This window comes from Eublepharis macularius, chromosome 6, assembly GCF_028583425.1.
Source record: "Eublepharis macularius isolate TG4126 chromosome 6, MPM_Emac_v1.0, whole genome shotgun sequence".
In the NCBI taxonomy this organism is placed as follows: Eukaryota; Metazoa; Chordata; class Lepidosauria; order Squamata; family Eublepharidae; genus Eublepharis; species Eublepharis macularius.
Genome location: NC_072795.1, coordinates 142,682,472 through 142,704,315, shown reverse-complemented (window position 1 = coordinate 142,704,315; position 21,844 = coordinate 142,682,472). Strand labels below are relative to the sequence as shown.

The 21,844-nt window shown below is 41.4% G+C and overlaps 1 protein-coding gene across 2 annotated transcripts in view; it reads right to left on the bottom strand.

The window, feature by feature from the left end:
* Positions 1 to 215: 215 nt before the first annotated feature.
* Positions 216 to 21,844, bottom strand: part of WAPL (WAPL cohesin release factor) — a 54,877-nt gene continuing 33,248 nt past the window's right edge. For both annotated transcript variants that reach the window (XM_054982576.1, XM_054982577.1), the window contains 15 exons: positions 20,418 to 20,513; positions 19,222 to 19,374; positions 18,889 to 19,025; positions 17,285 to 17,396; positions 15,245 to 15,469; positions 14,338 to 14,449; positions 13,084 to 13,181; positions 11,779 to 11,855; positions 9,749 to 9,924; positions 9,234 to 9,349; positions 8,329 to 8,490; positions 5,417 to 5,624; positions 4,326 to 4,414; positions 3,349 to 3,444; positions 216 to 2,684 (listed from right to left, as the gene is read on the bottom strand). In XM_054982576.1, coding sequence (XP_054838551.1) covers positions 2,619 to 2,684; positions 3,349 to 3,444; positions 4,326 to 4,414; positions 5,417 to 5,624; positions 8,329 to 8,490; positions 9,234 to 9,349; positions 9,749 to 9,924; positions 11,779 to 11,855; positions 13,084 to 13,181; positions 14,338 to 14,449; positions 15,245 to 15,469; positions 17,285 to 17,396; positions 18,889 to 19,025; positions 19,222 to 19,374; positions 20,418 to 20,513 — 1,923 coding nt within the window. In that variant the 3' untranslated portion in view covers positions 216 to 2,618. The remainder of the gene's footprint in view (positions 2,685 to 3,348; positions 3,445 to 4,325; positions 4,415 to 5,416; positions 5,625 to 8,328; positions 8,491 to 9,233; positions 9,350 to 9,748; positions 9,925 to 11,778; positions 11,856 to 13,083; positions 13,182 to 14,337; positions 14,450 to 15,244; positions 15,470 to 17,284; positions 17,397 to 18,888; positions 19,026 to 19,221; positions 19,375 to 20,417; positions 20,514 to 21,844) is intronic.

Genomic DNA, 21,844 nt, shown 5'->3' with positions numbered 1-21,844 from the left:
CTCCTCTGCGCCCCGGCTTTTATTGCCTTTAGCATTCTTTCCTGCAGGAGAGCAATAAAACAGACGCTGCTGGGACAGACAGAATGGGTCTCAATTTACTGCAGGATAGCTGGAATAATTCCCAGGTGGCAGTCAGACTATTTCATCTCTGAGGCTGATGGTCTCCAATATCAAGCAACTACGTCCATCATATGTATGTTATGTATCAACACATGTTATGTATTGAAAGTAGCAATTTTTATTCGAGTTAAAATTATTTACAAAAACCAAAAGACATACTTCATGAAACTGGTACAAACTATTATTCCTGCCGTTGGCTTTTGCTCCAAAGATCACAGCTGAGAAATACTGTATAAAATAAAAATAGGATTGGATTCAGAAAAGTACTCTACTGTTCTAGTTCCAATTACACTTATTTACATATATTTACAATGGAAAAAGGTTACTTTAAAACTTTTAAATTTGAAGATTGGCCTCAAGTACCCCTTTAATGCAGAATTAGATGAGGGTTTAACAAAGAAACACACTGCAACTGGCTGGCTGGCTGGTATCTTCCCCAGCCCTATAAAAACAGAACAAAAAAATCTGCATGTTTCAGTGCTTCCTAATTAAAAGCTGTTCAACACAAGAGGGTAATCAATTTGCATTCAGATCATTACCAGTGTAACAGAGAAGTATAGCTCCTGATTCCCCCCCCCCCATTGCATCTACTTTTAATCATTCTTTAGCACACACACAAAAAACCTAATAAATCTATATGAAATCCAACTAAAAATGAAAACCCACGGCTCTAAATTGTTAGGACTAAATGGCAAAAATATATCCAAGTAAATTCTGTGTCTCAAAAATAATTTACAAGTACAGCTTTGCTCTTCCTTTCATATGGAAGATCATCTTTTCGAGGACAAACGTGGCCTCAGCATCTTCTCTAAGTTACACTGGTATACTAACTTTTGTTTTTTTATTTCTTTAAGGTGATGAGAGAAAAGCAATGGGAATAAAGCAGGAGCAATATAAAACTTTTGCTTCCAATCAGTTACTTCCTTACAGAATTCCCAACAATCTGCATTATCAAAAATAGGAAGACATAGAAGGCAGCCACTGTTTGTAAAAAATGTACAGCTGGCACTGATACAAAAGCACAACTTTGTAACTTTATACATGGAGATAACACAAGATCTAAAAAGCAGGTTAGATTTTCTGTTATTTCTCCTACGTCTCATTTATACACAGAAATAATATTTTTCTTATGGCTTCAAGTTTTACAAATTCAATGAAGTAACATGATGCAACTACCTACACAGGTAATATGAAAAGTGTCTGTGATGCAGATGTACTATGAAGTAGTTTTGTGAATATTCAAGACCAGCTTAATAAAATTCATGAGCAATTCAGCCAATCAAAACAATGAGTGCAAGAGAAGTCACAAATGTTCAAAACTTCTTAAACAAAATGGTACTTTGCAGGGATTTTTTTGTTTCAGTGAAGTCTCAACACAATCCTTTGCTATGAACGACCCCCACACTGAACAAAATCTTCGCTATATTCAGCTATTTAAGGCTTTGTATTGTATGCATTTTTTACCTGCGTGATACCAAAGAAGAAACAGAAAGATGGTTACTGGAAACATTAATCCCCATTGGTGCTTCAGTTCCACGTTTCTCCTTAGACTATAACAATCATCCACGTTTCTTCCTTGAAACAAGACAGCACGTAAAAGCTTTTGCGTCCTACACAGTGAAAACTGCCCCGGCACTGAACGTTGCTTCACACTGTCCTTTTAACAGGGCAAGTTTTACAGTTACTGCTTTTTTAAAAAAATAGATACAGCCACCAGCTGGGGGGGGGGATATCTTTTTCCTGCATGTTTCTTAGAGCTATGACGTGTTATGGTCTATTAGTTTACAGTACATAGGCCACGACAATTTCAAAAACTGAGAAGTAGTTTGCAACAACCCAATTTTCAATCAAACAGTATAAAAAAATAAACTATCCAAGCCTCAACCTCTTTGGATTCCAACACATTTTAAATATAGACAGTAGTTAAAATCACAAAAAGTATTTAAAAATTTTCTATTTTTATGCTTTTGGAATAATCTCTGTAAAAAGCAAGAGCAAATTAAACTCAAATCAGAGCAATGCTGCTGCCCAGAGCATCTTTATTAGAACCTTTTTGATACCTCAGTAGCTAAAGCCGCCTTCGCCCCTGGCTGGCATGGAAAACAGTGGCTCAACAGTAAACAGCAGTTGCACCTACCAGCAGCCATTTTTTTCCCCTTTAAAGTTGTCACAAACAAAGCTGGAAAAAAGAGGGAGAGTAAACCCTGCCAAATATATTTAAATACTGCACTGCATTATTATGAACATTGTGAAATCTTGATCTACTTTCTTCAGCTGTTTTTCCCCTCATTTTTGATAGTTGCAGATTGATGCGGTAACTGTCTTTCAGAAAAGGCTGAATGTGTGTGTGTTTAAGAGACCAGGTAGCCTTAAAAATCCAAACACAAATGAGACCGGTGGATGCTCTTGGCATGTCATCTAGAACGTCTTGCATGACCTTCTTTCTTTGTCTAAAGGGTAGCTCCAGCATTCAAGCGCCTGATGCCGAACTTGAGTATCTAGCAATGTTCCAAGTACTCTATCACCCTAGAAATACATTTCTGGCCTGTTGTTCCAACAGCACACTGAAAACAGAGGGGTGGGGGAGACAAAGAGGAGGAAAAGGCATAGATAAAAGTTATCAAAATATTTTAAGATGTATTTTTCTAACTTCTAAAAAGAGACAGCTGGTCAGAGTTAGAGCTTTTTTTCTACATCAAACATGAACACAGCACTATTTTGTTCCCCTTAAAGAAGCAAAGGAATCAATTTACAACTGATGAGATTAGGTGGCCTATATTTCACAAGATATATATATATATATATATTTTCATAAAGCTATCAGTATAAAAACCCCATGTATAAATGGCTGTTCACCACTTTGATTTTGCAACACCCCACTGATACGCTCTGCAGCTGCTACCGGGCAACGTGGCTGGCGGAAGGTTGTCCCCCTCCGGTGGACTACAAGAGCGATTATGGCGGTGGGGTCCAAGAGAATGGGACAGGGTCACTCCCATCTACATACGGGAAAGGAAGGGAAAGGCCCAGCGCTGGCTCCGCCACTGCCCTGGTGACTAACACAAGCAGTAAACGGGCGCAGTCGTCCCAGCTGGAGCTTCCCCTATCCCCCCCCTCCCACTACCCTTATGAAAGGTAAACTAGCTTCAAATCACCTGGTTTGCTTTAAAGTAAAATGCTAGTGAAGCCGATCAGGGAAACCATGATGCACTTTTATATACTACTTACGATAAGGTTCATGAAACTGAGAAACTTTTTGAGCATTTCCGTCATGATTGAGAAGTCCCCTTCCGGTAAGTACGTCCTCACAGTAGTGACATTGATCTAAAAAAAAAAAAAGTTTTGAATGGGGAAATTTCAGAAGTTACAATAAAAGCTACTTCATAAACATGGAAAATAAACAATGGCTCTGGCACTTCTTAATATAGGATATGCCGGAACAGGATGCATCTCCCGCTACTAATAACTCTTTTTTTAAAAAACTACCTGCAAGTTCTATGCTGTCTTGATACAACAATGCTATCTAGCCACCAATACGGGCTTGTTTTCCCTAAACTTAAAATATTTTCAAACAGTTCTTGGAAGAGTTGAAAGCAAAGCTGTGGCCTTAACTGAAACATCGGGGACTTTCCTCTCCCTTTTGCAGGGGAAGACGAAGAAACCTTTTACGACTGGCGATCACGCCACGCAGTTTTTTAAGATGGAGAAAAAAGAATGGTAAGTACGTGTAAAACTATAAACTGGGAATAACTCCCAAACATTATTTCCATTCTCTGAAGGAACTCCTTTCAACAATTCTATCTATGGAAATTTCTAAAAGCGTTCTAGAAACTTGCTTCTGTTTAGAATGGAAGCATATGCAAATTTAGCATTCTAAAACCTAGCCACATTATCAACAGTAAGACAGAATCCCCAAAATAAAAAGTTTAAGTGATAATAGTCTGGATAACCTCCCCCCTATACAAATGTGTGCATGCTCACAGAAACACACACACACAAGAAACTGCTCCACTAGTGAAGCCTGAGATAACGTTAACCATACAGCCAGCTTTTGAGAATGGAATGACTGCTGAAGCTCTTGCCACACCTTTGCACATACTTTTGAACTGTGAAATCCAAAGAAACCACTTAATGATTTTAGGAAGATCTCTTTTTCTCAGCTAATTAGATCTACGTAACAGTAATGCAATTCACGGCTTTCTTACTGGACTCTCCTGGCAGAGGCAGCCCAGAAGCAGTGCTGTATACGAGGCCACAATGCAGTCTTCCATGTGCTTCCCGGCATGCTGAAGAGCTGAAAACAAACGGTGTTTTACATAAATGTATGTCCTTCAGAAATGTGCATATCCTAAAGTTAGTGCTTATTGTTTAATGCTACTTTGCTGATTAACAGCCAAAGTTAAACAAAAGCTTATACAGCACCAATGAGTCCTGTGACACCTGAAAGACTGCTTCGTTTATTCACTTCATTTATAGTCCACCTCCACCTTTCTTACTGTAGTATAACCTTTAAATCTGTTTGCATTAAAGGTGTAACCTTTGCAGTTTGGGCTGCAACAGACTGGCACAGCTATACTTCTGGAACTCACACTTTCTAAAATCCCAAAATATCCTACTCCCTGGATTTTAAAAAGTGGACATTTTCAGCAGCTGCCCTCGAACAATTTTAAAGGAAAAATTGCTGCTCAGATATAAGAATGGCAGAGGTGAAAATGAGGCTGATGAAACTAAAGTTTCAATGGAGAAGCAAAAAAGTTTAGCAAAAAGGTCACGTAGCTCTGAAGAACTGTTCTTTCTTTTACTAAAAAAAAATCCACTTCAGGCTTAGACCCCGCTTATGCAGGGCAGTGAAACATGTTTGGAGAGGGAAGGAGAGCAGGAGGGACTCCACCCCAATATAATAAAGAGAGAGGAACTGATAGCTACAAGGAAACTAGACGATGAGATGATTGCTAAAAACAGTGTTTAAGGAAAGCAAAAATGCACACAAGTTTTGAGCCAGGAAAAAGGGACAGAGAAACAAAAAAGGAATTAGGTAACTGATAGCAGCGGTAGAGAAAGATCAAGCTTGTCATTTTGAATAAAATTAACAGAGCATTTTTTGTACTCCATAAAAGGACACCATTTTCAGGAAGAAAAGCTGGAGACTCGTAACAGAAGAACAAGTAAATACAATGATGCTTAACCCAACTGTGTCTTAGGTCACAGTATAAATGGGGTAGGAAAACTGTACTTTAGAAGAGGAAGTCAGAAATCTCTCTGCTGTCTCCTGGCTCTGCCTAGTTTTCACACCTACCTTTATTAAGATCAAGTTCTTCTTCATCTTCTTCCTTCTTATCTTTCTCCTCAGCATTCTCTGGCTTTTCTGTAGAAACCCACTGGATTTCTCCACTTGTCTCCTGCCACTCCCCGCTCTTGTCATGCTGTGCAGTGGGAGCTTCTTTTATCAGTTCATCTGTTTGACTCTCTGCCAACTGAGCAGCCCGTTCACGCTCAAGAAACAACTGGGGGGGGGGGGGGAGGAGAGAATCGGCTATCGTCAGTCAAGAGGCCAAATATTATATACGCTACTTTAACTGGCACTCGGGAACATCCATTTAGCTTTCACCATTAAGCTGACATTTCATCCTATTTCACAAAAAATGTACAGTGCAATGCAGACACCCCCCCCCCCCCCCGCTAAAAACACCATCACAAGTATGTGTATGTATCTTGCTTGGTAGCAGACCAATACGCTGGTTTCCAGCTCCGCTGCACGTGGTTTCCAGTGATTGAGGTTATGTAACTTCATCAAAATGAAACGCCATGCCACTTAAAATAATTAATAAGGCAGGCTAGTGAGAAGAGCTAGTTTTGGATTAAAAGGCAGATGTGACTGAGACTCTACAAAACAATACAGAATTGGATACATGTATGGAGAATAAGTCTATCACTGTTGGTCTGGCAGCGCAACAGAACGTTTCAGAGGCAGCCTACTTGGAGGTTAAACGGTGGAGATGGACACAAAATGGGGAAAAAACAAACCCTGAGTTTTGTGGCTCGTCACGTTCCACGAACTTTCGTGAAAGTCCCGTTTCATGAAACGATTCGTTAGGTTCGTGATTTGTCAGATCCCGGGGCCCTAAAACGGCCCCCTTCATACCCAGAGATGCCAAACTTGAAGGGAGACTTCAACAGGCTCTCCTCCAGCGACCCTCCAAGTTTGGTAAAGATTGCAATACGCTGACCAGGAGATCACCTCCCTTCAGTCTCCCCAGGTGCCACGGGCTCGGGGTGGTGGTGGCCTCAGTCAAACTAGACCCCAGAGCCAGGCAATGCCCTGAGACTGGGGTGGGGTGGGGTGGAAGAAAAAAAGGTACTCTCATCCAACAACCTTCCCAGAAAGGACAAGAGCAGAAAATAAGAGTCTTTTCAGTCTCTTTTGAAGCAGCAGCAAATCCAGCCAAAAGCTCCCAAATCCACTCTCTCTCACTCCAAATTCCAGCAACAGCTCCTCCTTCTACCTCTGTCTACTGGAACTGAAAGCAAGAGGCACAAAGCTGTGCCTTATATAAGAAACACTCACATAGAGCAGAATAGGAGCTCTCTGGTTGGCAGACAGACATGCCTAACAGGGTTTGGAAGGATGAGATTGGTGTTCCCATGGCTACAGAAGGCCCATCTCCCCCGTGCCCACTGCTCTCATAGAACAGAATGGGAGCTCTCAGGTTGGCAGGGAAGGCTGCCTATCAAGGTTATAGATGCAGAGGAGTTAGCCGTGTTAGTCTGTAGTAGCAAAACCAAAAAGAGTCCAGTAGCACCTTTCAGACTAACCAACTTTATTGTAGCATAAGCTTTCAAGAATCACAGTTCTCTTCGTCAGATGCATCAAGGTTATGCGGGCTAAGATTGGGGTTTCCACAGCAACAAAATGTCTGCAGACATTCCAGGCCTATGTTGCCTAGGGAATCAATGGATCGGTACCAGCCTGTCTGGCATCACAAAGCATCACAAATCGATTGAATTGGCCCCAAAAGTCATGGATTTCGTGAAAAATGCAGCCCCATGAAATGTGTTTTCACAATACACAAATCGGCCCGATTCGTCATGAAAGTTGATTCGTGTTTCGATTTGTGCCCATGTCTATTAAACAGCCATCGCCATCACTCAGTTTGTGAGGTTCCCAGAGGCATCCAGGGACCACCAATAAAGAATGCATGATCAGATGGCCTTTTAATCCCATCTAGGAGGGATAGCCACAAGCGCTTCTATTTTCTTGCAAGCTTTTATCAAATTTGATGTAACCAAATTTTGAGACATCATCTGCAATTTCACACATTTAATGATGTATCTTATTTGTTTTGTTCTATCATCTGTGCACAACATAAATGTCATAGAATTTGTTGATTCACCTTATGTCCCACATTAATAAATAAAGTACATGGATGCTGGGAATCGTTTTGGGGGGGGGGGGGGACTGCAGAATGATGCAGTTTATGAAGCATCAGTATGTGTGGCAAATCAACCCTGAAGGAGGTGAAATTCTTTGCGGATCCTATTTTGGGTAAAAAGGTGGCATATAAATATAAATAAAATTAATAAACAGGTGGTGCAGGAGGTGTGCCCCTGCCAATGCTTACTTGAAGGGAAGGCATTGTTCACTTATTAAAAAAAAAAAGTTCACTTATTTAGTATGTGTTCCTGTATTTTCCTCATTCTCTCTCTCTCAGGATACATAAAGAACTGTTCCCCAAGGGACAGACCTGCAGTAGAGAGCTTTGGCATGGGAACACAGTTGATAATGGCTTGGAAAGTAACCCGTCATTCGGCTCTCCCTAGCTGCCGCCGCCTCCTCCTCCTCCTCCTCCTGGGAAGGATCTATAGCATCCCATCCCCATCATTTGGGCAGAGAGGAGGGAGGAGCCTTTCCAGGCAAACAAGGCCTGTGTCCTCTTATGGCAGCAATTGCCCACCCAGCGTAATGCTTCCTCCTCACAAAGCCATGACTTGCATCTGTGTTTGGCTACTGGAATTGTACTAAGTCAGTGGGAAAACACACACACACATACTAGTTAGGAGCAGCTGTGGAGAAAATGAGGAGCAATTAATTTCTGCTGTTATTGTTAAACCGAGCAATAATGTTTGCTCCCTTTCTGATGCACAGCTTTTAATGAAATGATTTTATTGTTCCTAAAATGCACATTTTTTGGATTAAAAAGTTCTATTTACCTGTACTAGAGCTTGAACAGCAGCCATTTGTCCAGATGTGTTTAAGCTATCATTGGCTTCTCCCGAAGAAAAGGAATCAAACGAACATGATGTTTCCATATTCACAAGACAGTGTCTATTTCGCGCACTGTACTCTACCAGATTGATCAGAAGACCCAAACCCTGTGAGAAAATCAAGGCGAAAAGTACTTCATTTTCTCCAGCATCATTAGTCATAACTAAAAAGGCCGAGCTGCGTAAGAATACAGCATTTTTGTTAAGTGCAAAAAGTTGTAAGCTTCATGCAATCTCTGCAGCCTCCTAGGATTTTACTGGTTTGACAAGCTACTAGCACACACCCGATTCATATTTTAGATATCGCAAAAGACAGATTTTTGCCTGTTTATATTAAGGTATGATGATTCTTGTTCTCATACCTCAAATTTCATTTTAGGTGAAATTCTGTAGCAGCAGTACGTCAGCCAAGGAGGTGCCATGTGGGTTTTATACCACACAGCTGCCAGAGAATATTGATTACTGAGATGATATAGTCAGATCAAACCACAGTTATATATTTGTTCACCATTTATCTCACAGCTTTATTTTAAAAAATAAAACTTCCATCATCACCAATACACTGTTGTTTCCTGGAATTAAAAAAAAGTGGCGGAAAGAAGAGCCACTTCAGCTGGAGGAAGTCTCTTTAGGCTTGCAGAAAGCAAATTTTGTTGAGCAGAACAGCAGGATACCAACCAAGAGCTCTATCTTAATGTTTTTCTATCACTAAATATCACTGAACCTAACGGGCTTTAACAAGAGATGCATTTAGGATGACAATTGGAGTCAGCGTGATATCCCGTGGTAATACAAGACAGAATGTTTAAAATGGCCTTACATTTTCCCCAAATAAAGAATTTTTCTCTTACCAGAACCCGAATATCGAATCTCTGTTCTTGAGGTAGGAACTTTGGAACCTGAAGCACACAATTCAGAGCAGTGCTGATGAGACCCGCCTGCTCGCCTGTTTTCGTGCTGCCCCACTCTGCAAAGACGTAAACGCAAACTGAAAACTTAAAAACAGACCCAGAAATTCCCCAAACAGTTATTTTTCAACAAGCACAACTAACTAGCACTTACTGAGCACCATCTTCTTAAAGACAGAAAAATGGTTCCCAAAATAAACCATCCAAGCCCCACAGAAGCACAAGGAAAGTGACTCTGGCCCACAGCTCACATCAAGGTTCTTTCAGTTCCTAACAAAACGCAACTGAACTGACTAGCACTGCGAATTTGTTTCTCCTTGCAGCCAAAACAGCACACTTTATATTATCCAGCCATCTAACCTACGTCACAATGTGGGGATGTCTTTCTCTAGATATCACGCAGAACAATCAATCTAGCTGGCTTATCTTCCAGCACAAAAGATGGGAAAGTGACTTACCATTATCATTCGTTAAATTGAGTAAGACACCAATGATGGCTCTCATACAGTCTTCCACCGCCTTACCCACGTGGTTTGTTACATTCTGGTGAGGCAGAGGTTTACTGTCTGGCAAACAGATGGTGTTTTCAGCGCGGTTGTATCTCTGAATCAGCTCCTCGCAATGCTGCAGTGCTCTGAAGGTGAAAAATGCCAACACACAGAATGCAAACCTTTCCCATATTTCAACAAGTGAAATTCCAAACAGCTAGAAAGTTCACTCAGATGCTGAACTGCAAGTTAAGTTTACATCTATTTTACTGGCTTAACTATGTCGACAGGTATAGCAATGAATAAATATTAGAGACCTTATCAATAGACACAAAACCCACTACTGTTTACTTTGAAAGTGTCATCGCCTACACCTTTATTGGAACAGTTCCCAAGCATGCTCTAGACCCAGTTCCCAAGCATGCTCTAGACCCAGACCCAGTTTACACAACCTGTGACGTAGTCAATCAAAAGAACTCTGGAACCATTAAAAACTAGACCAATAATAGTTGTCTTGTCTGTGTTATCTATTGTGTACATTTTAGCCATAAAACCAAATTCAATGGGGCAGTGTGCTCTCTGCTGCAAAAGTCTCCTGCTATCTGCTTACAAGTGGCGGAACTGCAAAGGGGAAACCTTGCCCCACACTGGTCCTCCTCCTCCTCACATTATCACTCCTTTCCCTCTTCCTCTCCCTCCCCCTCACAACCCCCAGAGTTTCACCCCTTTCCCTGCCTCCTTACTTCCCATCCATCTTTCTCAGTTCCCTCCTCTCATCTTCCACTTTCCCTCCATCCTTACTCCTCCTTTGCCAGTCCGCACCTATTCCTCACTTCCTCTGCGGCCTCCACCTTTCCCTCTTTGCTTATGTTCTCTCCCCCCACTTCAGCTTCGCTTTCTTCTCTCATCCCACTACCCCAGAACTCACCTCAGGTTTCAAAATGAAACTGCAGCAAGCCATTTTGAATTGCCTTCAGCAGCCACAGATTTGTCTGTGGAAGCGCAGGCATTCCCAAATGACTGCCAAATTCTCTTGAGGTAATCTCACCATTTTAGAACCATTATATCTTATCTCTTCCCCTTTTAAGGGGGAAGAGATTTTTCGGCCAACTGAGGGATACAGCATGGTTCTGTATAACTAACTGTTCTCCTTCCAAGATGCAGATTTTGAAAGCGCTAGATAACACTGGCAGGGACTGGTGAGTGGAAACCTTGAGGAGAGGCGTGGGCAGCAGCACAAGACAGAGAGAGGAAATAAATGAGATCCTCAGTGATACAAGATATATAATGCAGGCAAACTTCAAGCCAGACACTTTTCAGTTTGTATCTTCACTGAATATATTTTCCTCCTTAATCACAGACTCTAGCAACTTACATAAAGCACATACTGTACTTGGCTTATATGTAATCTTCATGGATGTGATGCAAAGGAAGCACCTGAACTCAGTCTTTTCAGCCGTTCTCCTCCTATTAGTTTACATTTAAACCCTGTTGAGCTTACAAAGCAGTATGTGTGCGCGCGCGCGCGCACGCACGCACGCACGCACGCACGCACGCACGCACACACACACACACACACACACACACAGGCGGAGTGCACATCCCTGAAAATCTTACTGGTCTCTAAGGTGCCACAGAACTCAAATGCTACATGGGGTTCTGACACTCTATTTCTACTCAGATTTATTAAAGCAACTTATAGGCACCATGTGCATGCACGCACGCACGCACACACACACAAATCTGCAAGCTCTTTCAGAGGAACAAATGAAAGGAACGGCTTTCTGAAATGCTGATACAAAAAGACAATTGCAAGGCCTTTACATTAGAAGAAAAAAACACCAGTCAAATTTACTGTCAACAATTATAAAACACATAAACAAATGATAGTAAGAAGAGATATTATTATTTTTCCCCTCATGTTGGAATACTAATCCATACCACACATGCACGTGAACAAAAGAAAAAAGTATGCGTAATAAACACTAATGAGAACTTACTTGGCTGAGGAGACTATGAGCTGTGAATCTTTATATGCTATCAAGTAACTTTGATTCTCTGGATTATTAACTGTTACCTAAAGAAGAAAAACATCACACACAATCAAGAATCAATCTTTGCAATGAGAATTGGAATCCACTGCAATTACGACATTTTATCTCTCAACTTTCCAGAAAAGCTGGGTTTTACATTTTCAGCGCATGCCAAGTAAAACAAATTTCTCAGAAATCTTCTACAGCTGCAGTTTTATTCTTCATTCCAAGATAGGTGTGTGCACCCCCCAAAGCTGGAAAAATATTTGGAAATACCCAAAACCCAAAGCGGCAAGCCATTTCGGATTCGGGTAATTGAATTGCTTCGGAATGCTCCGTAAAGATTTGGAGCATTGCAAAGTGATTCTGGAGGCTGGGCTTACGTGGCCAGGAGGGGAGAGGAGGCCAGGAATCCCACCCCCCGCCTGTCAGCTGAAGTTTAAAGGGACCTGCTGTTTGCAAGAGGCAGGGAAAGGGCCCTTTAAATTTGGGCCCCAAAGCTTCCCAAATTCTTTGGGGAAGCTTTGATTGGGGCCAGCATGCTGGCCTCGATTCAGGAATCCCGAATCTTTACAGATCGGGTCTGATTCGGGTATTTTACCCGAATCGGAAACCTGAAGTGCACACCCCTATTCCAAGCTGAAAGAAAAGTTACAAATCTGTTTGATAGATCTTCTAAGCCACTGGTCCCTTTACAGGCTAGTATCTTTAATGAGGTTGTTGTAAGATACCAAGTACCATCACCACCTGTTTTCTAATTCCAGCTTCAACACAACAATTATGCAAAGGTATTGCATCAATAAAGAAAATGGCAGTAGCAACTATATGCAACAGGGCTAAGCCAAAAATGACTCCTGGGGTACAATTTTATTCACATTTACTTGAGAGGAGCCCAATAAATAGACAGGGAGTTACTTCTGAATTAACTTCCACCAAATTGAGCAGTCAGTTTTGATAAGAACATGTGCTGCTTTTGGTGCTGCTCCTTGAAAAGCACAATAAGTTCAAGAAATCCACAGCACCTTCAAGTTCCAGAAGGACAAGTTCAAGAACGCTTTGCTGAATGAGTTGTGAAGTCTTTTCTTGGACCCGACAGGACCACATTCAGGTGTGCTTAAAAGACACAAGCTGAAACAACAGTCCAGCCCTCTGTCTACTAAAACTGATTAGCACTGACTGTACAAGAATTACAGGGGGTCACAAGAAATGGTCTATTGTTCAAACTTCGCCCCCTCCCCTTCCCACCCAACCAACCCAGATTGTTATACTTACGCTTTCTAAAACCCGTAAACATCTTTCTGCTCCCCATAACGAAGCAACCAATTTCTCTTCATTTTCATCACTGCTTAAGTGATCCACACATTCTTTAACTAAGAAGCAAAGAATACACACTATTACAGACTGTTAAAATGGCTTTCAAGACGTTTTTGTTTTTCAAAAACTGCACACAACTGAGATGCTGGGACATGTATCCATTTGCTTGAAACCAAACTGTCATACCAAACTACATCAGACAGTTTAAAAGTAGCCATTTTGTATTACATTCCTTAGTACTCTATCAATATGTCTAGAAAGAGCTATATATCAAGGCAATCTGAGTTACCCAGTTTACAAAAATAAACTTATCTGGTGACATCTGTGACACCTGTCGCTACCTACCAATCATGGAATCTGAAGACAATGCCCCTGCATTTGCTGTGTGTGAAAGCCACAAATGAACACTAACTCTGTAAAATAGTCCCCTGGACACAGTCCACACCTCTTCTCACGTTCGATGCACTTGGCGTGCTTCTTAAAGCGACAGGTCCACCCCTCTCCAATTCAAATGGTCACAGACAGCAGCAGCCTCGAGAGGGAGGAAGCCAGCTCTAGAACGGCTGCTGCTTCTAAGGAAGTCCCAGGGAAGCAACAAGTCCACAACGAAGAGATCCCCTAACACCTAAACGAGTGTTCCTCTGTGCAAGCATTACAAATCTAGAATGTTATCTGTGCAAAAATAGGAATGGGGGGGGGAATCAACCCTTTGGCACCCTCTTCTGTTCTTGCCACCCTGCTATCATGGTCTTGTCTGTCTAGGACAAGTAATTAGGGAACACAACGTTCCTTCAGCAGGCTCACCTAGTCAGAGGGAACACCAGAAAGACCAAATTATGGATCACAAAAGCCACAATGAACCTATCAGTTCTGGATTTTGTTCTCTATCAAAAACAACTGCCACTGCAGTTCACCTTCTCGAGTGCAGTTTTCTTTTCCAAGAGTTGTACAGAAGTTCATGAATTTAGATGGCCATATTACTACAACCCTTTCAACAACCAAGTTTAGAAGATACAGAAAGAAAAAAACTGTAAAAAACAAAACTACCACATCCCACCATTATATTCGTTTCTTTAACATACACAACTCATATCTAAGATAAATATTTTTGTGTGTGCACGATAATTGAAAGAACAGCCCTTTCTACCATGACTCTTCTTAAAAATTCTAACTTCATATAATTTTATTTCTCAGCAATGACAGAGTGCATACCTTTATCTACAATATGATCAAGACCGCCAAGAAGTCTCAACTCTTCTTTAAACCAGTCCCCTGCCCGCTTGGATGTGAGAGACAGCAAAGTCTCCATTGCCAAATGCCCGGTCTAGAAGAACACACAAAGACACACAAAATTAATTTGTGAGTTGGAACAATGCCCAACTGATGACTTATGTCATTAATGCTGTAATTTCTACCTTAATTATATGAAGTTAACAAGGTACGGGCTGTGAAGTCATGAGTACACTTTAAACTCTGTATTTCCCTGACTCTTACTGCAGCTTAAGCAGCTATTTCTAAAACGTTGTCCTGTCTATGCATGCAAAGTAAGCTTTCACCTTTCTGTAATGTTTTGCTTTTCCCAGCTTAGGGCCACACAGTGATTGCTGCAGCACCCAACACATAGCCAACACCGTGCTGGTTCTGAAACTCATCCGTGTTTGGCAGCAAAAGGACGACAGCAAAAAGGAAGCTTTGGTGTAACTTTGGTCCTCTCGTACAGAATGACAATACTTTTTTATGCAGAAAACAAGGTTGAAGCTATCTCATGAAAGTATATACTAGAAGCATTCATATGCCTTAACTCCAATAGGGCTGCACATTAAACAGCTTCCAGCATGGCAGGATACATTATGTGTTATTAAAACACTAGTATTATCTAACTACATGTTTTGCCTCCCACTGTGCCACCAGACAGCACAAAGTTCACAAAAATTGTCGTTGCTCAATTACAAAATACGGCAACTGAAAGTCGCTGTTCTCTTCAGAACGGGGTTCTTTTTCCTTGAAGAATTAAAGATAAATTTAAATAAAAAGATTCCTCTCCACATAATGACATGTCCTACCATTTTCAGAAGCGTTTCACATTGTAGAAATCTTACACAGAAGTCACGTGACCCACCGTGATATTTTCCAGGTCGAGGTGTTTATTGTGAACAGTTTCACAGAGCCTTCGGATTTTTTCTTTGATCTTGTTCATATCTTTTTCATTGAACAGCTTTGCAGAAGAGTCTTGCTCTAGCTCCAAAAGCCGAATCATTAAATCTAAACTGGCTCTATCTAGATCCATGTTCAAGCGATCTCTACTCAAGATATACATTAAAGCTGCTGTACAAAGAGACAGATTCTTCAACAGAGAGAAAAACAAGACAATCAATAGTATACTTTCCATGAATCAAACCAAAAATTTTAATGACATTTTCTCTCTTTATGTACCAAACATTCCTCATAAAATTTTCACATTTTTAATTATTTGCGCATTAATAAAACATTATTTGTTATATACATTTTAAATATAAATACTGTACAAAATGCATACAAAGTCCAAATCTATGAAAAAAAGCAAAAAAATGGTTGAAAGAGAAAAACTATCTTGACTAGTAAACACCTGCTCCTCCCTAGTTTGTGTTAGTGAATTGGAACATTCACGTCATCCAGAAGTCACAGCTGCGTTTCTGTCACTTAGCTTAGAAGTTAGTCCCGTTGCTATTGACAAGACTGACTTCCAAGGTAAGCGTGCTGAAGACTGAAGCTAGACAGTCCAAAGGAAGTCCGCCTACAGCAAGAGAAGAGAGAATTAAAAGCAGGGCTGTGCCGGAGCGAGGGTGCCCAGTTCAAATCAGACTGAGAGCCACTCTGGCGTTTTTACAATTTACGGCAGCCACGTCACTATGAAAACTGCGTGCCTTTCAACCCACCCACTTAACCCCGTTATTCCCTCTTCTCCCGCCTCTCCGACTCCTTTTCTCTCTCCCTAATCCCGAGCGTCATCTCAGCTGTACATCCCATAGTGCAGGCAGTTCTTCCCTCCTGGGCATCCAAGGCTGCACACACACCCCTCTGCCTCCCCTTTCACACCCTTTCCCCACGCGCAGATCTCTCTGCGTTGCCGTGCTCTGTTACGATCTGCAGCTCACGCTGCCCTGGCATCTCTTTTCTCACCTTACAGGCATCTCTGCACCTCCCCCACTCACTTCTTACCCTTTTCTCTTCCTTCAGTCTCTTCCTGCCATCCCCTCCCCCTCACCTTTATTTCTACCCTCCTCTTCAAGTTCAATGGAAACAGCACAGAAGTCTTTGATTCTGACAGGAAGAACCTACAGACTGGCTGACGCTTGCAGAAGGATTTTCCAGTGTGACTCACTGGCGACAACAGGCTAGAGAAACTGCACCAACTGTTTGCACCAACCACTTCCGAGTTCAGGAAAAAGAGGAGCAATATAATGCAGGTGGTCTCTTCTCTCCATCCCTGCCCCCGCCCCATTATAACAGGTTTGGAAGGGTCTCACAAATGTGAAAAACCACCACAAACAACGGGTACTGAAGTCCACCACACAGCAGTAAATTGCCATCACGGGGCCTCAATCAGCCTGGAAGAGGGGCACATCCGATTATAGAACCTTTTTGCATTCTTAATTTAAATTTTAAACTGAATTAGAAATATGAATTACACATAATTCCATCTCAATAAAATACATTCTCAATCCACCCATTTTGTTTCTGCATGCCTGGCTGACTATACCACAGCTGGCTGACTCTACCACAGGCGGGAGTGGCAGAGGAACCAGCCCCACAATCACCTTCATGACAGCGCACTGCAGAATGCAGGTGTGTAAGTGTATTTTCATTTGGACTCTTCTTAAATGATGGCAGGCAGTCAGGCCACTATTCATCAACGTCCAACTAATTTCATCTGGGATTGTTTTATGTTGTTGTACCACCAAAATGTGTAGGTCACAGGATACGAAGGTGGTGAGCTCCAGAGACAGTAGCCTGACCACCAATACCATGATAAGCAGTACACAAATAAAGCCAAAGCAAACCCAGTTTCAGTCTGCAGGTGATAATCCAATAAATCTTAAAAAAAAAAACATTTTGCTCCAAGACCTCTCTATATAGCAGAGTTTTGAAAAACGGTATTAAGCCCCTCAGACATGCGTACCTGGTGATGCTGCGAGTCATCCAGTGTTTTGAAGACCATAGCTACCATTCCATGTGCTCTCAGGTGCATTCGGAAACTGGGCATGGCACACTTGGTCGCCAGGCTGATAACACTGATCAAAAAAGGGGGTGGGGAACAAGCCATAGCATGTTTCATAATCTGTACTATAACAGAACGAGCTTGTTTAACTTGATCTGTATGTAAGAAATGAGCTTTGAAACTTAAGGTTTGTCCTCTGTTTTCTAAGTTATTGCGTCATCAGCTCAAACGGCACAGCACTCCACTAGCAGGTTATATACTGGTAGAGTCATTTTTATTAATGCTAGCTATAAAACAGTTAAACAATAGGCTCAAAACAGTTAAGAAATTATACAAGCATTAATTAAGCTACCATAATGTGACAGATACTTTTGTTTGTAAAAGAACACTTATTCCATAACTTTTTTTTTGTATATATTCATGAAAGTGCATTTGTGGACCATTTTTTATCACATTCATATTACATTTATACAGTTACTTTCCAAGACAGAGAAGAATTTGATCCTTTCATTTGCATGAGCCACATCTATTATCAATGAAAAGGTCATTTATTTACCCAATGGCATTATTTATTGAAATGTCCTTGATACTGACTGTACTAATCTCACACTATGTAATCTGCTTTAAGTGACATAAATAAAAAACTTTCATGTTATAACCACATTCTTAATATATGCTGAACTCTGCTCTCTTATTAGTTTAGCCTCATCTTTGGAGGAGACCTTGTGACCCAAATCAACAACATTAGAGCAGCAGTTTCAATTTCCTCTTTCCTGGAGGTGAATGGACAGGATTTGGAAATCCAAACACTCCGTTTTTCCCTGTGCCTTCTTCTAATGGCAAAGTATTTCACAGGGCCACCTGTGCACCCATCCCTTGATCTCTCACATGACAGGACTGACACATTACAATGATATAAAGTTCTTTGCAGAAAACAAATCCCTTCCCCCAATTATTCACAACAACCTATTTTGCCAAAAAATCTCTACTGCTAGTAGCCATTTTGGAAAAGAACCTCTTACAGCCCTTTGTTGCGGGGCTGCAAGGGACTTTCAAGATAAAATACTCTCTCTCTGGTTTAACTTCAGATAGGATAGTTGACAAAGGACCCTAGAGAAAATGTCAAACTACCTCTTATTTTGGATTATTTCATCATTGCTAGTTATCAAGTTGTTCGGGCAATCTTGGATTAATGCCATTTTGGCTAGTTGAGAACTGTAAAGAGATGCTGGAAGGGGTTTTTGGAAGTATTTATCAATGCTCCACTGACGGAGGAAAGAACCCTGGCTTCAAAATGAAGTGGCACTGGTCATGCAGGGACGAGGTGGGGGTGGAAAAATGTCTGCTGAAGAATCCTCCAATGCCAAACATCCCCATCTGAGTAAAAGTGGTTCCTCTGCACTAAGTTGCAAAGGAGCAAGTGGCTTATCCATTTGACACATGAATGGACATACTTCTGCTCTCCCCTCCTAATGGTGCGATTCTGCAAAATCCACATGCACTAAAATGCCTCTCGACAGTTAAGAATGTTATGAAATCACTATTCAGGATGTGAAATCTCTTACCTAAGGCAACGGGTGTTTAGGGGCTGATTGCTCTTCAGTCCACTTAACAAGTATTCAATATCGTCTGTGAACTCTTGATTTTCTCCAAATTCCACTACATCATTGAAGTGTTTGACGTGTTGAACAACTGTGTATAACTGGAAGACAACGGTTTAAAGCATGGCATTCACTTACTAGCCCATGCATTTAAGAAAGCAGCTTTTCCTTGTAACATCAAAATTTGTTAACGAGCATTTTTCTTTAGTCTGACATTAGTTCTGCTTTTAATTTACATTACTAAATAATGCCTTTCATCAAATACATTCCGGGGGAATTGGTATGTATTCCACTTACTTCTTTGTCTTCTTTCCTACATTTCAAAGCAGTTACTATCTCTTGATAGGGCTGAGTAGGCAACGTCACCGTTTTTATCACTTTGGGAGGTGGTGCAGGAGCTTTAAACACACCGTCATCTTTATGAATTGCCTCCTTTGAAGACAGCCTTACCTATGGATAAGAAGTGCTGCAATGGGTATATGCTTAAGCATTAAGCACCAAATAAAGAACAGGATGTTACGTGTGTATGCTGCATTCAGCCCTGTTCAAAGGTACAGCCTCATCTCCTTGAAGGTGAAAATTAGATCAGAAATTGCACTTTGTACAGCATAACATTTATTGTTTTTTAAAAGGCCCCAAATGAAAAGGACTGTAAAATATACCCAGTTCAGCTTAAGAATGAAAATTGAGGCTAAGGGAACCATTACTGAGTTTCAAAAAACATTTTAGCTTCCCTCCACTTTTACTTCTCAGAAGTTCTATCCATGCCAAGATTGTCATTCAATCATCTAAAACATTCTTTCCCTGAGAGCAGTTTTACCTTTCTATACAGCCAAGAAAAAAAATACAACGACAATTCTCATCTCTAGCCATCTTAAATGAGTATTCTAACAAATACAGATTTTCAGGAACATGTTTCATGCTCTCTTTGGCTCATGGAAACCTTGAAACATTAAACATTGGGCAGGGTGGTAAAGTCCGTCTGCTCCGTCACAGTACTAAACACATATTGCAGCTGGTATCGGACACTTCCTTTGCCCTGACACACATTTTATGTACACTCAACTCCACCCTACAGCCAAACCACCCAACAGGTTGGCTCCAGACTAAGTTTCCCACTGACAGAAGCCACTTCTGCCAGAGGAACAGACGAGCCCTTTCTGCCCCGACCCAAAATGCTGCTGCTGCTGCTGCTGCTGAGGGACTGGGGACCCTTGGGAATGGCAGGAGGGGGCAAATCTGGGCTCTTCAGCAGGAAGGGGAAATTGGTGGAAATCACACCTCCCCTCCCATTAGAAGAACACGTAGTGACAACCTATTAATTTAAGATGGGGATATGAGTATTATAGTATACTTGTCTAAAGAGGGTTCAGCTTTGTACTGGGGTTTATAATCGCCTCTTCAAACATAAGGAAATTTCCTACACAGGCTGCGCTTTCATATTGGAAGCAGCATATAAACTCCTTAATTTAGCGTAAAGGGGGAATACTCACTGGGACGCTTGGATTTTTCAACACTTGGGGTATTGGAAGAGCCTCAGATTCTGGCTGGTTCCAGTGTCTGGCATTGTACACTGCTTTTGTTGGAGACTGCAAAGCAGAACAGATGATTATTTAAGCACAGCCATCTCATCACTTATAATCAGTAAACCATTTTCAAAGCAATAACATTTCAAAGCAATGTAATTTACATAATCCATTTGTTCTTCCTCAAAACATTTCATGGGTGTTTTCAATTTTAAAATCACCTTCCAATGTTTTACTGCAGTAATCATGTTTTACTTTTTTAAATTAAAAAACAAACCATCAGTGACACTCTCTTCTTTCACTGAAATGGAAAAGCACACTTTAGTTACAACAGATTGCACCCAAAGGTCATTTCTTCCGGGAGGGAGGGGGGGAGGAGGGTTTGGCTTCTGCTGGTTCTCCCCTCCCACTGCACAGCTCAAGGCAGTTCTTGAGAATCCCACCCCCCCCCCCCGCCCCACGCCCCGGGCACAGCAGTTCAGGTCACTCACTGGGCTGCACTCCGTGTGGAGAAAACCCACGCCCTGCCCTCCTCCGGTAGGGCCGAGGTACAAAGGTGGAAAAACAATTGCTGGGATCAGCCTATTACATCTGGTCCTGCATACGCAAGACGTGAGAATCATAGCTTTTTAAGAAAAACAACACAGCTTCTAATTCTAAGTTTTCTTAGTTTTCTAGAAAAAACTCATCATAAACAGTAAATGCATGACTCTAAATGGAAAATAAGCTTTAGAAAGTTTAGAGTTTATCATACTCTGACACAAGTATTATTTAAAAAACACATGTTGTTAATATGGCATTGTCTGAAAGGTTTAAAATGCGACCGTGTCACTTCAGTGAGGGAGAGACCAGAAATGACAGCTAAGGTTTTTAGCCAGCCATTATTTGTGACTGCTTCCTTCTGGGAGAAGGAAAAGTTCTCCCGATGCTTAGAAGAGATCCCTGCTAGGGATCAGCTCAGGATCCTGATGGTGTTCTGCCACCTTCTGGGCAAGGGTCACTGGAGGTGTGTGTGTGTGTGTGTGTGTGTGGGAGGGGGCAGTTGTGAATTTCCTGCATTTCCTTCCAACCCTCTGAGTCTACGATTTATCTCCCCCAAACTGCAGTTCAAATGAAAGAACCAAGAAACTGTGCACTAGTCAACAAACGATCCAGTCATTCACCACTGGTGAGCAGATTTATGGATACCCACCACTAATCAAGGTTATGTAAAAAAGAAAAATCCTCACTACACACAGGTGTCACTAACAAGCCTTTAAAAATACCTGTAAGAACAACGGCTAAAATCACACACACAGCTTGTATTATATTGTGAACATGTGGCAGCAACACTGCCACATGTTCACAACAAGGCAATGCACCCCAGGAGTCCTTTTAAAAAACTCTTCCAGTGT